We start from the raw sequence: 23,011 nt of genomic DNA, 5'->3' as shown, positions 1-23,011 counted from the left end.
GGTCAAAGATCATTTACATTGTTTAACTCTTCTGTTTCCTAAAGAGGTAAAACGGGTAGAGGAAATGCTATCTATTTATAGTGCTAGCTTTAGTCTGTTGGCTAATACATCAAAGAGGCTAAATGCTGCCTAAGGAAGTGCATACTCAAAATATCAGAATACGTTATAGCTGAGCATTAAGGCCTGTGAACAAATTTTTTTGTTTGTGCTTACACCCTTAAAATCCATAAAGTCCAAAGTGATTACGCTCAAGTTTAAAATTTAAAAATGTCCTCACAGAGTCTTTTAACTTAACTTAACTCACAATTTGTTTTCATGTTGTTGTTTTTTTGTATTGACTTCCTAAAATATGTCCTAATTACACTGTTGAGTACAGCTTTTGTCTGCTTGATGGACCATTTCACACTTGAACATATGAGCATATTAAATAAGTCATTTTATGCTCGCTGTTATCAATCGTTGGCAGGAAGTAAACCTGTGCCCAAGCTGTTTGCCAGCGCTTAGATCGCATTCAGACTGAATGAAATGAAATTAGACGTGTTAGTTCAGCTGTGGTTTGTTCCCTTAGTCATGGTTGAAATGATCCACTAGAAATAATAATATCATCTCATCTTCCCTCCTTATCTCTTTCTCCGTCTCCACCTCTCTCGTGTACCCTCAGCAGATCTGATGAGTTTTGATGAGTTGTCGTCTACCTCGGAGAAGCTGTCTCACCCCACTGCGAACAGACCAAAGATGCCTGGCAGGAGGCTGCCCGCTCAGTTTGGAGGACATTCGGTGAGGTTTCAGCGCACTCACACACACACAGATCACAGCTCTGTAATAGATCTACTCAAAGAATATGTTGGCAATACATTTTTCGTCAGACATTTGCTGCCAGCTTCACGTTCCTGACAGTTTTTAAATACTTGATGCTAGACACACATTTGTGCAGTGACAAAAAATAGCGTTTAGGTTTGATATCCAGCATGCACCAGGGTTTTTTTTTTTTTTTTTTTACTTTTTATATATCAGATCTGTAATTTTTCTTTTCTCAAATTCATGTGCATCTACATGGATTTCCTTTTGTCTCTGCCGACCCTCAGTTTTCTGAAACCTGTCACCTCCCTTCATTCACGCATTTTAGTGGAACACGGATCCACAATTTGTACTTTGACAGCCACTTCCTGACCATAGAAGATGTGGCAAACGCCCACTTAATGACAGCCCGCTCGGCTCTTTTCAAATCACCTTTCAGAGCAGTGATTTGTCAAAATATCAGTCGGCTGCACTCACCCAAGCAATTGTGCAAGATTAATGTCACTGTGGATTGGCACTTCAATGAATGTTGGCAGATGATTATCACATGTTTTTTGTCTCTATCTGTACGACAGGTAAGTCAGTCAGGAAGCTGTAAACTCAAAATCACATGAAAATACTGATGTAAATTAAAGACTAAATGAAACTCTCTCTCTCGCAGCCCAACAAGGAAGTGAGTGTGGAAAAATCCTTCAAGCTCAGTGAAGAGGATGCAGCCAAACCAAAGCTAACAGAAACCAGAAAGGTAAGTTCAATCATGGTCACGGATGGTCAACAACACAAATGGCACTTTATCCACCAACAGCAGGATCCATACTGTTAGCAGCCTTCACATTTTTTGATTTTCTGAGATTTGTCAACATTTATTTTGCAAGTTGAAATTAACTTTTGGCTGTTACCTAGAAAATATGCATCACAAACTGGTGGTGTTAGCTGACATTAGCTAGATAACAGTTGAGCAATGACCAACAGCTAATGTTAGCGTAGCAGGGGGTTGGAGTTCAGTTTGGATGATATCTGATATCAGCTTTAATTGTTAGCAGTTTGTCATTATTGCCACAACCAGACAACTGTGTCACAGTCATATAATAATATAATATAAGCTAATATTGCAGAATAAGATAAATCCTCTGTGTAATGTAATGAGTACAATAATGGGGAAGTATCACAGTAATGTAGTCATGCTCACTAAATGTGAGCTGTAGTAAATTGATTCAGATACAAGTTGTCCTCCAGCAAAACACAGATTAAAACATTTGACACAGACCTGGTGAATCAACTTTCGGGATCGACTCTTTCTTCTTCATTATTTCATAATTTCTTAAAAATGTTTTAATCTAATTATATGTTTAATATAGTATGTCTAATATGGTAAATGGACTTCACTTATATAGCGCTTTTCTAGTCTTCTTTTCTTATCGACCACTCAAAGCGCTTTACAATTACAAGCCACATTGACCCATTCACACAAATCACAGTTTGTGCGTTTTCACAGCGTCTCCTGTCCTTGTTTGTTGAAGCAGCGACCCTCCAGAAAAGTAACCGCTTAAACCGCTCCTAGAAAATCCTGGCTCAACCACTAATTTTACCACTTGTCTCTTCAGTCCAGTCTCGTTTGCTTAATGACGACATCAACAAGTGCATGGGAAGAGTAATGGTCGGATCCAATGAGTCCCCTTTGGAAAAACAAGTCAAATAATCCTGTTGTGTAAAACGGCTCTGTGTTGTTCTTCCTGTTCTGCACCGGTGGATTTAAGTCCTCGTCTGTCCTCCTGGTTCCAGTCGCACTGGGTTTAATTTGAGCCTCACCATTAACCTTGCATCACAAATGCTTTTTACCCTTGGGATGCAGGTATTAAAATGAAAGGATTAAAACATGCAGTGAACAGCTTATACAGTGTGTGGGGGGTACACTGTCTATGCATGAGACCAAAAAAACAATGACACTGTTTTGATCAAATGCAAAAATTTAAAAATCTTTGTTATCATGTCTAAACAACAAAAAACTGACATGAAAAATATTACATCACACCACCAGTCATCTAACGGTCACACAATCACACACACAGACCATATAATAATTATACCACAAGCACAGGCTTCAGTCTCGGCAACATCCGCCTCCCCCATTTACACCTGTGAGCCCTCTGTAAATGAATGAACACGATTCGTCACATCATCAATTAATCAAGCATAAATTGGCAATACTTTTGTTGTACGGTATTGAATAAATCAGGTGACAGAGCATGTGAGCCCTCTGCATATTGAGAGGTTGCAGCCATTGACACTGATTAACTGGAGCTGCCATGATAGAATTGAAAAGTAACAGTAAGTAACGGAGCTTCTTACTTTAAAAAAACAAAAACAAAGAGACGCTCAGAAAAAAATGAATAACATAAATAGAAATAGAAAGAGAAAAAGAAAAATGAGAGAAAAAGAAAGGAAAAGAAACTAAAGCCAAACTAAAAAAAAAAAAGGGAACTAAAAGTTAAAAAAAAGAAAAGAAATGTAAGACATCCAGTGATCGTGATTTTAAGAGATGCACAATCACCACTCACATAGTGTGTGTGGCCTTCAGAAACACTTCCGCCCTTGTTTTTTTTTATTGCTTTTTTAAAAATCTTTTTGTCACATCCACCTTTTTGAAAGCATGACATGGACTTCTGTCGTGCAGAGCTACAGCACTGCCACCCGCTTGGTTATTCCACTGTGTGATGGAAACGTAGAAGAAACTAAAGTTCAAATAACTTCAGTGCAGACGCTGGAGGTTTGAGCAACATGGCGTTAACAATATCACAAACATAAAAAAACAAAAAGTTTTTTACCTTCAAACAGCCTCACAAAACAAAACACACATGTCACATAATTGTCACCTTCCAGACTGTGAAACACTTCTCAGTGGTGTGTGTGTTTGTGGCGGAAGAAAGCGTGGAGCGAGGGAGATAGAGAGAGAGACGGTGGACCACCACCTGCTGTTCAGTCTTCCAGGTCAGGATTTCATTAATTGCCTCAGATGCTATCTAGTCTGGATTGGTCATGGTTAACTGAGACTAATTAGACCTGGCTGTTCAGCTGGGGGGGTACACAGCATCAGACCACCCTATTGTTAAAAGGAAACACACACACACACACACACACACACACACACACACACACACACACACAGACCGGTCAGAGTAAAGCCTGGCTTGGAGCTCTCATAACACAGTGGCTCAGACCTGCAGAGGTGAAATTACAGGACGTGCACTACGTGTGTCCGTCTTTTCGTCCTCTTAATGTTTCAAAATGAAATTCTGACCCCTGTTACATCTTCACCAACGACGGTGGAGGAAGAGAGCAGAAGAAAGTATGTGAGCCCTTGGGCGAAAGGAGACATTAAAGCCACTGGATTCTGGGCTGGAGCTGAACAACTGGAGCTGCTGGAGTCAGAATGGAAACGGTTCTGTGACGAAGACGTTTAACCACTTTACGTTTTTTCATGTCCATGAAAAGATTTATTTGTGGTTTTAAGAACCAAAAATCATCTCAATGTAGTTTTACATCTCCTCCCTCAGGCTTCTCTCTGGAGCATCAAGTAACAACAGGTCGGTGAGCCAATCAGAAGAGAGGAGGCTCTGAGCCTCTCTTCTGATTGGCTGACTGTTTTCTGAGTGATCAAATAAAAATATTGTAGATTTCAGGTAAAAACACTCAGAGAAACCAAATCCTGCGAGGTTGGATAGTGGGTCTGGGTGGGCGGGGTATTGTCGTGGTATTTCTCCCCTTACTATGATGAAACGTTTCTATCCTGATGGAAGTGGTCTCTTCCAGGGTGTCAAAGCCCTGCACAAAGGGTCACTGGATAATTTGCTGAGTGTAGACATAATGTGAAACGTGGTCTTCAGTCAGACAAGGGAATATGTTCATCCCTCCAATACACTTCCGCACCCTGAAGATCTCCAACTGTCTGCCTTGATTTTACATTTTTCCTCCTCTTTTTATCTCCACAGCCTTCCTCAAACACCTTATCCCCGTCACCGTCTCTCCAGAGGCCCGCCGCGGCCAGCGCCGAGACAAAGCCGAGCCCTGGGGCAGCACCGAGCTCCAACAGCGTCTCTCAGAGCAGCAGGGTTCGGCCGGAGCCTGAGGAGCCGAGTTCCCAGCTGGACGAGCTGAGGGGCCAGATGAAGGAGCTGCTGATGTCTGTGGATCTGCTCAAGGACCAGCAAATGTAATGAGACTCAGTGCGCATGGTAACAGTGGTTCTTGAAGGTAGGCATGTGGGGGAGGCACGGGAGGGCGACACGGTGGGGTAGGGGCCTTGACAGAGGCTTGTTACGGAGGGGGGGGGGAGGGCGCAGAAGTGTTAAATTGAATGTGTTAAACCAAATGTATCACGCAAGGTTTCTAAGCTTGTGGAAAGACGATGAGGTGTGACATGAATAATGAGATTTTCTGTTCTTGTGCATCCACAATACTCCAGTCACTCTAAGCTCTTTTTTCTTTTTTTTTCTTTTTTCAACCAATTTTTCCCCCATTTTCCACATCAAAGTGATGTTGGCTACTTAATACTTTTCTGTATCATTAAATATCATACTACACTATATGTAGGTCTGTATCCGTAATATGGATCACTGAGCATTACTCGTGAATTCAGTGAAGTGATTTAGAAACGGTGCTTCATGCAGAGCTGTTGTTCATCTGCTCTGACATTTAGTTTTTGTTTGTGGATGTTTAGCTCACAGTGTGTTGGCATTTAGGTTTTGTTTGATATCAAAAGAAACGTTCGCCATAGAGTTTAAATTAAACTTGTTTTTGCAAAGGATACACAGTAGTTAGATCATGCTGCGGCAGTGTACACGTGCTAATGAGTGTGTGTGTGTGTTTATTTGTTTCCAGGAAAGAGATAAAGGAGCTGCGACGAGAGCTGGATGAGGAGAGGCTAAAGCGTGTGGCCCTGCAGGTAACATTGATCCACACAGCGACACACCGCTGGGCTGTCCACATGAATTACTCTCATTAGTTTAGTCAAATATTGATGCACAGAGTTAATGCAGCACATAACTGACAGGTGCATACAGTAATGAGTTTTAATGAGCGAACAACAGCAGTAAGAGGCTAAAGAGACCTCTGTGATTAGTGTGGTAAGAGCTGGTCTATGGGCTCTCAAGAACTACTTCATGAGACCATGTTGGGAAACAGATGTTTTTACAGTTGTTTTTCAGACAGTCGTCTGTAACGTTGCCCTCAGTTGTTGATATGAAAAGTGCCACAGAAGTACAAGGAACTGAAACCTGTGAATAACTTTTCACAGCTGCAGGGAGCGACCCCAGGCTACAGCTTGTGAATATAATTAATACATTTTAATATTAAAATACTCTAAGCCCTCTGTGCCTCAGTGCCATATGATAATGTTCATTAAATTCATTAAAGTAACCCTATTTGTTAACACTTGAAGGAGCTATTTCTAAGTTATGTTATTGCTATATAGCTAACGTTAGCATTAGCAGCTGTTTACTTACTTACCAGTCTAGAAGAAATGTTGTGAGTTCAGCATCAAACGTCATTGCTTTACTCGTCAGGAGTTGTCTCCAGTGGTGGAAAGCAACCCTGTTATTTTGCCTCTATTTCTATCACTGCTTTTCTTCTACAAAAGTTAGCATGCTAATCAGCTAGCTCCCATCCCTTTCTGATACCGAGTCACCGTAGCGTCCAGTCAGCCCTGAAGAAGCAGCTGCTCAGTGGACGTATTATAACCTCTTGTATTGTAAACACAACAGTGGCTGAAGCTCTTGCCAACACTGGGAAGTAAACAGCTGTTAATGCTAACACTGGCTGTGTAGCAATAGCAAAACTCACAAATAGCTCCTTTAAACATGTGTTTAAGTGAATGAATCTGCTGGAGGCACATCAGGCCATGTTTTCCATCAACCTGTTAATACCTCAATACCAGATTTTTTTTGTTAAATGTCAACCCCATGATTCCTACTGCCTCTTATCAGATAAAACCTCCGGCGGGGGTTGTGCTTTTGTTTTTGTTTTTGTGTTTTTTACTTTCTCATCTTGAGCTTGAGACTTAAAAATGTTCACCGAAAGTTACAAAGTTTGAGTGAAGTGGCCATTTTTTAGAGACAGGGAGGGTCTCTTGAAATTCACTATGGAGTTGCATTGTGGGAACTGTAGGATCCAGCATTTTTAGAGTTTAAGATTTAGCATCGCACTCTAACGTTGTCTCATGACAGACAATTTAAAAAAAAAAGGTCAGAAGAAAATCTACGCAGCAGAACCAGAACATCCTTCTCTGTTGTCAATACCTGGTGCCTACATTACCCACTGTGCAACTCTTCAAGCAGAGATGAGGACCAGGATTTGGAACGCCTGCATATTTCTTTTTATTTTTGTCAGATGCTCAAAAGAAAATGTTTGTCAGTTAGTACAAATGGAGTACAAGTATAACCCATTTTTTCCAAAGTAATTTTACTATTTTACACAGTGTCTTGTGACCACTGAGAAGAACTCCCCAGCCAGTGTTTCTCCTCAAGCCATTCTAGCTTGTTAGCGCAGCGCTGAGTCGGTCGGCTGCTTTACTCGCTGACCTTCACAGTCCCTCAAGACTCTCCCTCGCTGCAGTCAGCAGCCTCTTCGCGCTCTGACGTGACCTGGACTGTGACCATTAGATTTTTCCAGTGAAACGGCAGCGGACACGGCCCGGCCCTGCGCAGCATGGCCCACATTATAAATCAATGTGCAGGAGGAGAGAACCTCCTGCAGAGAGCCCCAGGCATACACAGCCCACACACACACACACACACACACACTAGTCAAAGAAGAAGATAAAAAAAGGAAAGAATTGCCGTCACACTTGTTGTCCCTCAGGACTTGAGTCCCGGGACAACAAGTGTGATGGCAGTTCCTTCCTGTGAAGCTGCACAGAGTGTGTGATGCAGAGACACATTCAGCTCCAGTCTGTTGTCTGAGGCCGATCGAGTGGGAGGAATCGGTTGGACCATTTTACGGGGCTGTTCTACGGCACGTATGGACGATGTGTTGCGTAAAATCGAAGTAATAGTCAGACACGCGGGGCCTTCAGAGTCTTTTAACAATGTCTCGGGTTGAAAAATCCACACTGTAGATACCCAGTAGTTAACAGCAGGGGTCAAACAGCGCCTAAGGGTGCTCATTCAGATGCTTCCATCGTAGTAGTTGTAGTAATAAGGGTTACAGAAACAAGATGATGATTGGAATGGAGGATTTACAGCTTTCTCCCTTTTCCCTTCATGAGAAAATCTTCTTCCACTGACTTCACAAGTACTCAGTGTCTCTTATTATTTATTTATTTTTTTACCACCACTGCCTTTGAGTCAGTATCTCCAGAGCCCACCCACCCACCCTCTAGGTTCAGCTGTGTGTGAATTTGTACGGTTTACAAATCCGAGGGCCTGATTTCTGCAAATCCATGTGTGTCTTCCTGGGTGTGATAGAGATTTTTCTCCTGTCCATGATCTGTGGAGCGTCCTGTAAATATCCACACCTGTCAAAGTCCTACAGATTGGTTTGGTTTCATTGTGTGTGAAGGAAGGCAAATATTAAGGTTACAGTTATTATAATGTACGTGTCCGTATTTATTCATTGCTTTTTGTAATAATCCACTTCAGTGTGTGGAGTTGGATTTTTCTTTCTATTAGATAAAAGAATATTTTTCCTTTTGTGAATATGTCGTCCCAATTAAGGTTTTGGGCCCAATTTGATCCTGTATTGATCTTGATTGATCCACCAATATTAGGTTCAGTCCCATACTACTATTACTAAACGTTGATGGAACATGTGACACAAAAGATTGGGTTGTCTTAGTTACATTGGCAGATGTAAACTTGATCTGTCGAGGTTTATGTGCCCATTTTCATGTTGTTGAATCTGTTTCGTTTAGTTTGAGTACTAAGAAAGGATCTGAACCGTGTCTCCCCAGTTGTGTCTGATTCGTCCAGTTAGTTAAGTTCGTCCAGCCGCTTCAGCTTCTCTTTCTCAGTCGGACAGAGCTATACATTCTGATTTCCGTAACGCAAACATTTTCTTTTGTTTTCTGGGTATCGTTTCTTCTTGGTTGTGTGTGTGTTGTAGCGGCGTCCGGTTTCATGGACTATTAAGTCCTGTTGGTGTTTCTGAGTTTGTTGGGAAAATTTCATGTGCACGTATGTGTTTGGACTGTTTGTCCAATGGAAGTTGTTGCTCAAGTGAGTTAAAAGTTGAATCCACTCTGATCGATCTGCACATATAAAGAGTTAATGTTGCTTTTTCAGAGGAATGGAATGCTTGAAATCAATTTCCTAATCTGTTCCGGTCTATTTTATAACCAAAAGTCCCTGTGTTCCTTAAAAAATGTGTTAAGATGTTCTTGGATCGCCTTCAAATACAGCAAACTTGTTGCTTAGACAATGACCTGAAATTACTGAGCTTCAACCATCTTTCATTAAAGTCTGAGAAAAAAGCAGGGGGCTAAAGACATATAAATACTGGGCAGAATAAACTTAACTGGTCCATTAGTAACTTTCAAAGTCGTGTCCATCACTTTTAGAATCAGTGTGAACACGCTTTGTTAAGATTTGCTGCTCAGCTCATGTTCCCCTCCAGCATGGGGCTTCATTGTCATTCCAATTCTCCTAATCCTCGCCACTAAAAAATCCCTTCCACAGCGGGACACCGCCACCGCTGTGCTTCACAGCGGGGGTGATGTTGGCTGAATCATGGGCTCAGCCTCCTCTGGCGGATACAGCACTGTGAATTATTTCACCCCAACTTGGTCTAGTTTCCCAGTCTGAGCAAGTGTGTGTGTGTGTGTGTGTGTGTTTGCGTGTGTCCTCACAGATGGAGATTGAAAAGCTAAAGAGGACCGTCCACTCGACGTGAAGCTCGTGCTGCAGTCAACAGCAAGCCTCAATGTCAGCTGCCGGCCTGTCGACCAACCAGAGAGCAGGAGGGCAGTTGAACGGCTGGAGAGACGGTGGGGAATCAGATGAACCACCTCGAGCACAATCCTCTTTCAGTGATCTACAAAAAAAATAAACTCTCCCCACATTTGTAAGATTTACATTTTGCACATATAATTTTTTTCAAGCTAGATGTAATTAAGTTACAGATGTATATGTTTCTGTTTTTTTCTTTTTTTTCTTTTTTATTTTGCCAACACAAGAAAAACTGAGGCCTTACTTCAAACTACTGCGCTGGACTTGTAACTCTGCCACTCACACTCTCTCCCCTTCACTCTGGTGTTCCTCGATCTCCTCAGGGAGGAGGTTCACTCTCAGTACTACTGACTTTGTATAAAGCAGGGGGCGCTTGTTCTTTCCTCGCCTAATTTTCTTTCTCATATTTTTTTTTTTTTTATAATGCACAAATAGTTGATTTAAAGAAAAAAAAAAAAAAAAAAAAAAGTAAGAAAATGTTTGATTTCAGTTACCGACTTTGGATCCTCACAGCAAATTATTTTGTCTTTCTTCCGCGGCGCCTGTCAGCAGTACTCCACTCCACGGCTGCAGCGCTTCAGAGAGAGACACAGCTCTGCTTTCTGTTTTTCTTTGTCTTTTATATGTTTTCTAGCATTCCTATCCAGGGTAACACTACTGTGCCTGTTAAAAACAAAACTCTATTAAGTGTTTGATGGGAGCTTACATTTACCACGATGGTGTCTGGAAAATCTGCAGCATGATATTGTATATCTATATTTTTTAAGTCTACTGACATGCCTAGTCAAATGCTATACAGAGGGCCTCGTCTGTGCTGGTCTCTTCTATTTTTGTCAGACTGTTGCACCCACTGGGAATGTTCTCAGACCTTTTTTTGCCAGAATCTCTGCAGGTGATGCAGACAAACCTCCACATGCAAAAAAAAAAAAGAAAAAAGAAAAGCTCAAGGAGAAGAGAAAGGAAGGAGTTGTTGCAACAAGATGTTGGCACATTTATGGAAAAGACAGCCTCATTACAATCATCTCCATTTTTAATCTGGCCATCATCATCCCTCTCATCCCTGCCGCGGTCCACTCCACCTCTCCTCTCCCGTCTCCCGTCTCCCATCCCTCTTTGATTCAAAGTGAAATCATATGATCCGAGAGGAGCCTCGTCTCTCTGCTCTGTACTGTGTTTTGCACAGCACTCATCCGTTGTCCTGTCATTGTTGTACATGCGACATGCCTGTCGTCTCATCCACATCTCTTCCCACATTCCAAGTACACAAGTTAAAATAACTGGAAGCATAAAGTAAAAGCGTAAAATTATAATGAAATAAACTCATATTCTCCTTATTCTCATTGTGTTGAAGGAGCAAATGGTTAAAGCCCCTTTGTGTAGAATTGTGTGATGGTGTAATCTTTAAAAATTGTTCTCTTGAAACAATCCAACTGCAAATTGGTGCAATATATGTGCCTGCCGAAATGTCTTTTTTAGCCACGCTAGCATCACAGCTCTGGAGATCAGTCATCAGTGGGTCTGTCAGTTGATTGGTCAGTTCGCTGCTGTGGTCCAGATTGAAACATGTTGATAAGTATCAGATCGACAGACATTCATGGTCCCTAAAGGATGACCCTGGTGATCCCCTTTCTACATAACACCAACCAACTGGTCAAAGGTTTGGTCAAATATCTCAACATTTAATTCATACACAGGCCCGAAATTTACTACAGACGTTTATCATTATCGGATGATGTGTCCTTCTAACTTTGGTGATCCTCTGACGTCTCATCATGCACCACAATCAGGTCAAAACTTTAGAGTAACTTTAACACCAGGCTGAAAAGCAGTGTTTAGATGCCCTCTCTGACCACACTCTACTGGGTAACCACACCCACCAGTGATGTCACAGTGTACTCGCACACACCCTGGAGTACACTTCTGCGTCATTCCAGCAAAGGAGTTCAGCAGCAGCAATTCCTTTTCTTCCCCTCAAACAGTTCCACTAAGATCCGTTCTGAGGTGGAGATTTTAGTACAAAAAATACAAACAAACAAACAAAAACTTGTAATTGCTTTATTTGGTCACGTTGTTACGAAACATATTTTTGGAGTATGTTAACATTTAGTTCAAAATATAATCTCACAGAGCTGCTAGCATGGCTGACTCTCACTGGCTGACACATAGGGGCTTTACGATGAAGCTCATCAACAGAAAATACAAAGGGTTGGTTGCTTACTGCACATCGCTGCTCTGTCAGCACAGAACTACTGCTACACTCAGGACACTAACTGTTCTTTGTAATACTGGGATATGTGGATTCTCACCACTGCTTACAAGGTTCAGGGCTGCAGAAATGTAGAGCATGGTGCAAGTCGAACTAATGCGGTGTAGGATGCGAGTAACCCTCAGTGAGGCCCAACTTGTAGCCCTGAGCTGTGAGTGTACAGTGTGCAGTTCTGTGCCGATAACCAGTTTATCTCGGTGTTGAGATGCTTTTGAGTACCAAGTGTAACCCCCTCTGGCCTCCATACGGATTAGAGGGATATTTAAGCCCTGAGTATTAGTCACAATATTGACAGTAGATTAAATTTTCAAGTCAAATGTTCTGTAATTATTTCATATCTAATACTGTGGGGTTTTTTTTTGTTTGTTTTGTTTTTAAAAAAAAAAAAAAAAAAAATTCTTACAGATATCTCACAAATGTCTTAAAGAAGCGTTACTTTACTTTTAAACATCCTCAGGCTTGATTCCATGTGTCCAACGTGTGTGTGTGTGTGTGTGTGCGTGTGTGTGTGTGTGTGCATGCTTTCGCTGGTGTCTGCTCACGAAAACATTGAAGTGTAACCGCGTCCATGATGCTAAGTTCTGGACTCCGGAGCGCTTTGACCAAGTTGATACTGTATATCTGACCTTAACGAGCATGGCACTCATGCAATATATTGATGCCTGACGTAAATAAAACAACCTTTCTTTTAGCACACGACTCTTAAACAATGTGGCTGGGCAATGAAATAATTATAATGTGGGGAAAGAGGGACCAGGGGGTTTGGGTGACAGCTCTTCATGTTATATCTGTAATGCAGCTTAACTTCCACGTATTGTACATTCCAGAGTTTGACACCAAGAAAAACAAAAAATCTGTGCACATTTATAACATATTTTCAAGTGATTTTGTTTACAAGAGCTGTATCCTTGCATGAGCTGAGATTCTTTCCAAAAAATGAATAAATATCATCTTTATTTACTGTCACAGACTATTCTGTTTTTCTTTGTCTTTGTGCGTCTCTCAGTGGCGTGTGCTGACTTTTACAGATAGGCAAGCAGAGCTGAAGAAGCTACTACACCTCGCGCTCCTGGATCTGGCTGCATTCTGCCTGGACATCTTCATCTTTCTGCACTCCTTCCTGGCTGAACAAGTATCAGGATTATTCCTTTGAACTGACACTAAACATGTTGACCAAGGTGATTAGTAAGACGACTTATATTAATGAGATGATAAATCACAGTGTAATTTGCTAGTTTACTTGCTAATGCTACCGCTGAATGCCTAGGAAGAAAAGTGTTGAAGTAATCTTCTAATGCACAAGTTTAGTTTTCACCGGCATCCGCACATGTGGGTAATAACGCGTGCAACATCCTAACTGATCTCAGAACAGTAGAAGCTGAGTCAAAGACAGCTTGGCAAGCACACTTTGGCTTTAGCTAATCACCAGTCAAGGATCCCAGGATTATCCACATTGCGCAACATCCCAAAAAGCCTTTGTCAATGGGACACGGCCACGCCCATGAAAATTACACAACCTATATATATACGACGGCTGGTCGTTAGCGCCCAGGGACAATAGCCTGCTGTGGCCATAGGGGGGCAGTAAATTGGTATTGTAAAAACTGATGTCTGTTTTTAGCTGTAACTGGCGAAGCTCTGCGTGCCTTGTTTGCCCTGACAACTGGCATCACTTAAAAGTTTTCCCTGCCTCACAACAGCCTCGAGGCTTTTTCATGCTTGAATTCTTCAAAATGTCAGCGTTCTTGGAAATATTGAGTGCAAACTATTGAGTGTTCAGAGGAGAGAGAGAGAGAGAAAGAAAGAGAGTTTCTTAGGAAATGCAGCTTACAGTGAAATTAGCCGTTGGTGATGTGTTCATCTATTATTGTATCGGACTCCTTTCTGTCTAGCCTGGTGTGCCAGTTATTTATCAGTGAATTATAAATTCTGCATAGGAAGTGGACTGAGCCCAGTTATGAGAATGTGCAGTGTTTACAAATGAGGGATTATAAATGTAGATTTATAATTCTGCTCCAAGGCATCTGCTCTTATCCAAACTCCGACTCCACGTCTTAAAGCAATATTCAGTCGTATTACAGCCACCAGCCATAACTCTAACTCTTCACATAGAGTTGTATTACAAACCTTCGTCTCCCCTTGAGTTGAACACGTAAAAACTAAAATTAAAAATCTGCTTCGTCAGGAAGGAGGTGGTTTGTTCAGATTTCGTTGAGAGTCACTAACTAACACTCAATTATCAGGTTCTAATTAAAGGTTCAAACTCAACTCGGTGCATACCTGACATCACCTTTTTTGTTTTTGTTTGTTTGTTTTTTTTATTCATATAATACCGTGTTACTCATGGTGAGAAGCTTATAGAGAAAATGTGTTTTCCGCGCCTTTTAAATAGTTAAAATCATATTATTCCAGATTGTCTGATAGCATCGGTTTGCTGCTATATAATGTTTATGTTCAGTGAATTTGGCACCAGGTTTAGGTGTCAGTCTGCAATAATTCAAAGGCAAGAGCTTCTTTCTGAACAAGTCATTTCACACTGTCTTGAACATATGTGTTGAACAGATGTGCAGGACAGAATCACCATGAAAGTGGGAAGGTTATTGTCTCAGTAGACCAGACTGCAATGATACCTTAGCTTATACGTGTCGGAGAAAGTGTGAAATACAGAACACAGAAATGTCTCAGCACATCATTTCTCTTTCTGCTTCCTCAGAATAATCTGCTGCTGCTGCTGCTGCTGCTGCTGCGGCGCTAAGCAACTGCATGCTGCACAGTCTCTCTAGAGGCTCTTAAAGGTCATTCTCTGACATGAGGGTGAGCTTTAACTTAAGGGGTAGGAAGGGAGCCGGGGTCAGAGGGCAGCTGAAAATGTAAATTAGAAAACGGGAAACTCCTGGAGGTCTATTTTAAAAAGCTCAGAAGATAAAATCACCTTGTGTGTCTGAACATGTTGATGAATGTTTGTTTGGACAGTAAGAGCAGGAACAAAAGGCGTCCTGTGGTAAATGAAACCAATCCACCAGGGTTTCTGTGGCAAGCGGCAAAACAGGAAACAGTCACAAATGAGCATGATATCTGAATTTCCTCCTCCTCCTTTCTCTGCCACTTTCTTAACTTTAATTTGTCCTCTCTTTGCTTTGGCCCTCTTATCAGTATCATGTGAGTTTTGGTCGATGCCATTTCATTTTCTTTGGTCATTTGGTTTTGGTTATAGTCATCTGTCCACATTTTGCCACTGGGACTTGCTGAACTTATCTCAGTGCAGCTTAAAAATAGTTTTTTTTTTTTCCACGCTGGTTTTTATATTTTAAATTTGGACAATTAAATTCAACCTTGATTCATCTCCATTAGTGCAGCAAGACGGGGTGGGGGATGCACGTGCACACGTTCGACACATGGAAATTGTACTGTATTCTTATGTGAAGGCTGAGGCAGTTTGAATTCAGTTGTTTCTGTTCAATTCAGTATTATTTGTGCAGCACCATCATAACATAACATTAACTTTACAGAGTACGGTCAAGACCTTACAATATTATAGAGAGAAAGCTGACAGTTATCACCATTATCGAGGACTTGGTGACAGTGGAGAGGAAGAAAATGCCTTCTTTACGGCAAGAGACCGTCAGACTGGTTGTTAAAATGATAATGACATTTATAGGTGTAATAAAAATAAAATTGATGATGATGATGACCATTGAGCAGCAGTAGAAGATCTCGATCCTGCAGCTCTGGAGTCAGAGATACCTGCAGAATGAGGACAAAGAGGAGAAGCACAAACTACAGCAGAGAGAAAACACAAAGTTAATGACATGCAGTAGAGTGATATAAATGCATGGAGAGAGAGAGAGACACAGAGTAAGTGCTCAGTGCAACATGGGAGTTCAGTTATTGGGACATCCTGATGATAAGAAATGACAGTGGTCCAGTCTAGAGGTGAGAATGCATGGACTAGTCTTTCAGCCTCCTTTTAAAACAGGATGATTCTAATTTGCACAATATTGCACAGGTGGAAGAAGGATGTCCTAGAGACTTGTTTTATGTGTGAGGCACCTAACGTTTGTTTTTATGGTAAATAATGAACTTATTTTACATTATAAAGTTTCATAGTTTAGCTTTGAAGGAGCTCTTTGTAAGTTTTGCTATTGCTACATAGCCAATGTTAGCATTAACAGCTGTTTTACTTACCAGTCTAGAAGAAACGTTGTGAGTTCAGCATCGAACGTCATTCCTTTACTCGGCCAGAGCTGTCTCTAGTGGTGAAAAGCAACCTTCCTGTTTTGTTTCTATTTCTATCACTTCTTTTCTTGTACTGAAGTTAACATGCTAACCAGCTAGCTCCTGTTTCATCGCTTTCCGATACCGAGTCACCTTAGCGTCCAGTCTTACCTGAAGAAGTAGCGCTGCTCAGAGAACGTGTTATAACCTCTTGTATTGTAAACGCAAACATGGCTGAAGCTCTTGCCAAGACTTGTAAGTAAACCGCTGTTAATGCTAACATTACGTAGCAATAGCAAAACTTTCAATGATCTCCTTTAAACATCCACTCAAAAGATGAAAAATAGCAGCAGATTAAACATAAATATGAAAATTCTTTTGAAGATTTTCTTGAAATTCAGTTTAGACCCACATTTGGATGGAAACCTGACTACAGCTAGCTGATTAACATAGTACAGCATTTTGCAACTAAAGAGCAAGATATTTCCCTCAGGAGCTGGTCGAAACCAAAAACAGATAGATAGATAGATAGATAGATAGATAGATAGATAGATATAGATAGATGCTTTATTTATCCCATAGGGGAAAATTCATGAAAAGAGTGAAAAGAGAGGGAATACTGGGCTCACGAACGACTCTAAATGAAATGTCTTGTTTTGTTTTTGTTTTTTCTGTTGCTTTTTGAAAGTTCGTGGAATCACCATATCATCAACTAAATACTTTCCCCAGAAAACCAAGATGCTATCTTTAGAGCAGCATCAATTAGCCAATTTTCCACAAAAGGCTCAACTCAACAAGTCATTATCACTGCACCTCTCTTCCACCACGGTCAGGAAAACCCCAGCATGTTGATACTTGCGCTAATCTTTGCATTTTCATCTAAAATCACCGTCGTTATTTCAGAATAGCGATGACAAATCACAGACAAGCACAAGACATAATTGGACATGGGATAATTGCACTGCCACAGAAAGGGCATTGGGCTCAGCCTCCATGAAACTCTATAACGGAGGCACAACAGGCGTTGAGTTTCCCGCCTTGTGGAGAGGGTCTGTTATGATAGGGAGTGTGAAAGGTTAGTGAGGGCGGACTTTAATCGGTCCGGAGAATGATTATTTAAATGATTTTAGAGTGAACAGATCCACCTTAAATGCTGCTCAAAAATAAAACATAATCACACAATTTGCCTCTGAAAATAATATAAAACAATAATCATTACTTTTTTTTATTATTTGTACATTAAAAACCACAAGGGAGAGCTTTTAGAGCTGATTGGTCTTCATCAATATAGTCCAAATAATTCTCCAGTGACAGACCACATTAATCTTAAAGAGAAATCAGATCAGCTTTTGTTGGAGCTGATAATGTGTCCTCTTCCTCTGCACCCTTCTGGCTCCGTGTTATTTTATATCCCCAGCATATATTTCTCTTGGAGTATATCTTTATAAAACACAGTATGTCCTTCCAGTGTTATGCAGACGACACCCAGCTTTACCTCCTGCTTAAACCTGATCCATGCAGTGTTAACTCCCTCCTGAATCACACTGATGATGTAAAATCCTAGGTGGAGCTTCTTTCAGATAAACTAGGATATAACCTAAGTCGTAAAATTAAAATCATTCCTGTCTGTTAAACATTTGGAGAATGTAGGTCATGCTTTTATTTCCTCTCACCTCGATTCTTGCAGCTCTCTCTGGTTCAAGACTCCACACTGGTACCAAGAAGAGAGACCATATCTTCCCCTGTGATCTTCCCAGTACGGCCCTCTGTCCACTGCTTACCATAGAAGTGTCCAAAGTCGATTGAGGATTTTCCATTGTTGGAACTGTGGACTATTACATTTTCTCCTTCCAGTGTTATCTTTAAAACCTCCCTAAAGACCAAGCTGTTTTCTTTGGCCTTTTAACACTCACCACGAAGACGTGACTGTTTCTTTTACTTTATTTGTTTTCTGCGCATTGCTGCCGTGTGTATGATTTTATTCACATATTCTATAATCCACTCATACAGTATGTCTAATCCAAAAAACTAATAACTAATTCAGATTTTAGAGTCATTAGAAGTCACCCTCCGGGAACCATGAATATACAGCAAATTAGGACGAAGGGTTTTGAGACGTCTTGTCATGGACCACAACTGAAATTAATTAATTTATCCATTCAGTATATTCCCTCTGTTTACTTCTAAAAGCCCCCGTCTATAAGATACATGTCTAAATGTGTGTTAAGAGAAGAATGTCTGTTAGCTCATGTGTTAAACTCATTCACAGTCGTAGAATCTCACACAAACACACACGCCTTTTTTTTTTTTATTTCATACAGTACGCCTTCACCCAAAGGGCATTTTTCAGACTGTTTCTGTGTGTGTGTGTGTGTGTGTGTGTGTGTGTGTGTGGCCCCATCCACTCTTTTCACTGAGAAATGAGCAGATTCCTCTGACTCACTCTCTTGAAATTGTTTTATTTTCATGTTGCTCTCGGTGCAGACGTAATGGGGCTAATAGGGCAGAATTTTTATTTCCACAGTTAATAAGAGTTGAAATTTATATCATGTAAACATCCAATTCAATTTATTTTCATTCACCACGCCTCAAGCGCTGTGCGTCAACTAAGCTTGTTAATGTTCCTCTGATGTGTTTTCCTCGTTTAACACACAGCAGCAGAAACAGCAGCTCCATTCAAATTCCTCTGAAAAACTATGATGCAGCCACTGGCAAAGGAACTGTTACCAAATTACTAACATATATTTGTTTTGTACTGTTCAGATCAATTCTTATTGTTAAACTGCAACAGGCTATAACTTACTGTCTGGATTAGGACTGGGCGATATGACGTCAAATCAATACCACAATTAGTTCGAACTTACGATTAATGAGTACTTTGGTGCTTATCAGTCTCTCTTTATTTGAGCCATACACTCGGCATGTTCGGAAATGTGATCGTGTTCCCAGTAATTAAACAAAGTGTTGGAGTTAACTCTAATCGCTATCCATCACTGCCCAATCAGGAGGCGAGGCAGGTGTCTGCATCATGGTTTCCAAAAGTCTCAGCCTCCTCTAGTTGCACGTGGTTGCACGCGAGGTGGTATTTTGTCCGTGTGTTTGCATATGTGTGTGTGTGTGTGTGTGTGTGTGTGTGTGTGTGTGTGTGTGTGTGTGTGTTTTCTGGGCGGAGTATCCAGTTCCCTCCTGTTGCCAACTCTATCTAATCACCCTCTGCAGAGACCCTGGATCATCCTTCCACTCCTCGCCAGATCGTTCAGTCGGCCTTGTGGTGCTAACACACGGGCCTGCTCAAGTTTCAAGTTGTTCCTCGTGTTTGTTTCTTGTCTCATGATAACCCAGTGCTTTACCTGTGTTCCAGGTCTCCTTCCACTGAGGCTCCAGTGTGTGTTCGGCTTCCCGAGCTCCTTCGTTGTCTACCCGTTCTGCTGAATCTTCCACCTGCTCTGCCCGCCATGCTCCTGGTTCTGTTCCACAGACTCGCCTGCTCAGCCCTCACCCTCCTTTTGCATTTTCACTCTAACTGTACAAATCCCTCTTCTAGCCAGAGTCATCCGTTCCACCTGAGCACCTATAGCTGCCGTTTCACATGCCTGTCGCTGCATGTGTTTCCTGTCCACCTCTGACGTGTCCGCACACCACATGGACCAAACGGCAGCCTCATGTGTCCCAGACAAAGAGCAGGACCTCACAGATTACAATCAAGACTGCCAACCCTGACACAACCCCAGCAGTGTTTCAGGCCACAGCACATCAGTGCAAACCAATCATCAGGCTCCCACTGTGCGCCTCGTCTCTGGATTGAATTATCAGCCTTTTCAGCTCCACTGACATTCACAGAAACTCAGCAGGCCGACCGGCGTTCGCTCATCTTTTTTCTAATGTCCATTTTTTAGCACTTACTACACTTTAATGCGTTTATAAGGCACGTTACATGCTGATTCAAGGCAAATTAAATTATTAATTGTTCAACTTCTCACCAACCAGCCTAACTTGAGAACTGCCAGTCCCATCGCAAACAAAGATTTCGCACACACTTGCATCTGGTTTTTGGTCATTTTGAATGTAAATGTATTAGATCACATTTGGCTGACAGAGGCCCATTGATCCTCTGATGACGATCAGGGAGTCTCTGCTTTTAACTGAACTCAGTGATTTTTACCACGACAAATGACATCCCTACACAGGTTACAACCGACGCCACAGAATCACAACTCAGATACTCTGACAAGAGTGAACTGGTAAAATGCGGTGAGCTTCATGGCTGAAGAGAATCTGCACACTAAATTCACATCTATGTTTTATTAGTGACGTTTCTACCAACAGGTCTTCCTCAGACTCAGTATTTGCGTGATGTGTTCGGGGGCTCTTTGTTTTGTATTTCATGAATTGTCTGTCCACAGCACTGCACAGCTGTTGTCTGGCGGATGTGCACACGACCTCTTACAATCTTGAAAAGTGACATGAAATAAAATGTGACATTTTGGAAAAAAATGGCATGAACTTAGTGGGGAAGATGCCTTCACTTTAGAAAAATGGCATTTTTCTATTATGAAGGAAAGGTGATGTCCTATTCAGTACAGGTACGTTTCCTTGCAGCTAATTCAAACTATTTGAGAGGCTTTTATTAAACCTGCAGAACCAGACAAAAGATTGTTGATATTTTTTCCCCTCCTCTTTAACCTCTGATCTGTTGATTTTCTTTTTCTCATAGTCAGATAGAAGTCCTTCAATGGAGGACAGCTTCAACTGGTTATTTTCTGTATCCAGAGAAGTTATTATTTTTAACCTTGAAAGCAGCCTCTCCTCTTCAACATAGGCGACAGTTGTAAAAGACTGGAGCAGCATCCGGCAGCACACAGGAGATAGAGCGAGTCTACCAATATCTATTAGCAGAGAAATGATTGGTGTGTTTTCACTGTAGAAGTATCGCTGCAGCCTATAATGCAGCATCAGTCAATGGCTTTTAGGGAAAATACCCAGAACTTATTTATTTTAAGATTTTTTTTGAAAGAACAGATGTAGTGCTTGACCCTGAGTCCTGCACATTTTTAAGTATAGATTATTGTCTGTTGTGTCGTGATGGATCCTCCTATAAATTGAGTTTAGATTTTTCTTTTTAACATATTTTGTTTTAAGATAGTTTTAACCATTCTCACTCATTCTTCCATGTTTCTATAATATCTGATTTGGACATTTGGACACCTAATCATGCACCATATCTGATGAAACTCCTCTGTATCTGAGAAAGAGATGACATTCAGGTTTTTAATTATCAGGCTCCTCTGGTTTTAACTGCTAAATTAATCACTTAACAACAGAGGAAGACGTACTCAGATCCTTTAATCAAGCAAAGTAATAATATCCCACTGCTAAATGTCACAAACACACATACATTATTATCAGCAAAATGTGAAAAAGAATCAAAAGTAGAAGTATTCAGTGTGCAGAGAGCTTGTATCAGTGTTATATTATCATAAAGTGTATATTAGGCTATTTTATATATTATGTATAACAGATACATGTATTGCATCGTGTATTAATAGATGGTTTAAGCTGTAATAATACATCATATTTCATAACCCCTCATATGCTACTCCACAACATGTATATTGTCAGATAAATATGTGTATATACACGTATACATAGTACATGTACAGTACTGTAATGTTATGATGTTGATGTGACGCGCGCACGTTCCAGAACTCCGTCACAGTGACGTCACATCGAAGTCAAACGGCGCTCAGCTGTTGACTGGCTCTGCGTTCCAAGACTCTCCACAAACAGACTGCACGCGGCGGAAAACCCGAAGCGACCAGACCATCGTTTCTATGAAAGACAACAAGGTAAGCTAGCTGGTGAAATTACTTTAATATTAATAGTAATATTCCCAACAAGTAAAACACAATTGCGATTAAAGTCAAAAGGATGGGACAGGGTGGTACAAGCACACAGGTGTTTTCAGGTATTGAGCTGAGCTGGTTTTAGGGCGGGACAGCTGAACATTATCATGTAGTCTGGTGATTTTACAGTATGTAATTCCTAGTTTTGCTCCACCTACTTTCAACCTGAACAGAGGTTTTATCAGCCAGAATAATTTCAAACATCTGCGCTGGTGTGGTGGCCTGCTAGTGTCACGTGGTTTGGTATTACATGCTGTCCAGCCATTACTAATAATGATCTCACCATCTTCATTTAATTAAATAATTTTATGAGCAACACCCATTGCTATTAGAGGTATATAAAGTATTTAGTATCATTTATTTATAGTACTGTACACATTTGATGAACCCTTTCAGTCTAGTTAGCGTAGTGACAGCCAGACAGTGAGATATGTTCTCTCTATATAAGTTTCTCCTTTTAGCTCTGTTTAGGTCTCCAGGAACTTTTGAGTTTTGTAGTTGTCATGCTGAAAACAGGCAGTGGGTGGAAATGAGGGTGAGGAGATCGAACAAAAGCAGTGAAGTGGTGTGTTGTAAAAACTAAAACATGAGCTGAAAGGCACTAAAACACTCCTCAGACCTCTCTCTCAGACTCAACGATTTAACGCAGCCTTAAAGGTGCTAAACTCAATATTTTTACATTCACAATGGCTCAAATGACTGCTGTTAAATGTGGAAGGAGTCCCTCGTAATGACGCGTAATGTTTTGGTTTAACTTTATTGTTTTAGTTTACCCTCACCGCTCTCAGAGCATTGTTTTTAGCCACAGCAGGCCGTTATTGTAGAACTATAAAACAAATCCACGGTACGCTACCTGCCCAGCATCAAACGGTAGACAGGAAAAAGTTAGT

At 41.1% G+C, this 23,011-nt stretch overlaps 1 protein-coding gene across 3 annotated transcripts in view; it reads left to right on the top strand.

Annotated features, from left to right (window-relative positions):
• The window catches only part of cd2ap (CD2 associated protein), a 49,495-nt gene extending 39,337 nt beyond the window's left edge, over nt 1-10,158 (top strand). For 2 of the 3 annotated variants that reach the window (XM_022737783.1, XM_022737785.1), the window contains exons 15-19: nt 662-777; nt 1,460-1,543; nt 4,788-5,008; nt 5,677-5,740; nt 9,640-10,158. In XM_022737783.1, the coding sequence (XP_022593504.1) occupies nt 662-777; nt 1,460-1,543; nt 4,788-5,008; nt 5,677-5,740; nt 9,640-9,681 (527 nt within the window). In that variant the 3' untranslated portion in view covers nt 9,682-10,158. The remainder of the gene's footprint in view (nt 1-661; nt 778-1,459; nt 1,544-4,787; nt 5,009-5,676; nt 5,741-9,639) is intronic. The other variant, XM_022737784.1, reaches the window with a different exon arrangement.
• The last annotated feature ends 12,853 nt before the right edge of the window (nt 10,159-23,011 follow it).

This window comes from Seriola dumerili, unplaced genomic scaffold (assembly GCF_002260705.1).
Source record: "Seriola dumerili isolate Sdu_G_001 unplaced genomic scaffold, Sdu_1.0 BDQW01000025.1, whole genome shotgun sequence".
NCBI classification, from domain to species: domain Eukaryota; kingdom Metazoa; phylum Chordata; class Actinopteri; order Carangiformes; family Carangidae; genus Seriola; species Seriola dumerili.
The sequence above is the reverse complement of the archived record's forward strand: the minus strand, read 5'-3'. Positions and strand labels throughout refer to the sequence as shown.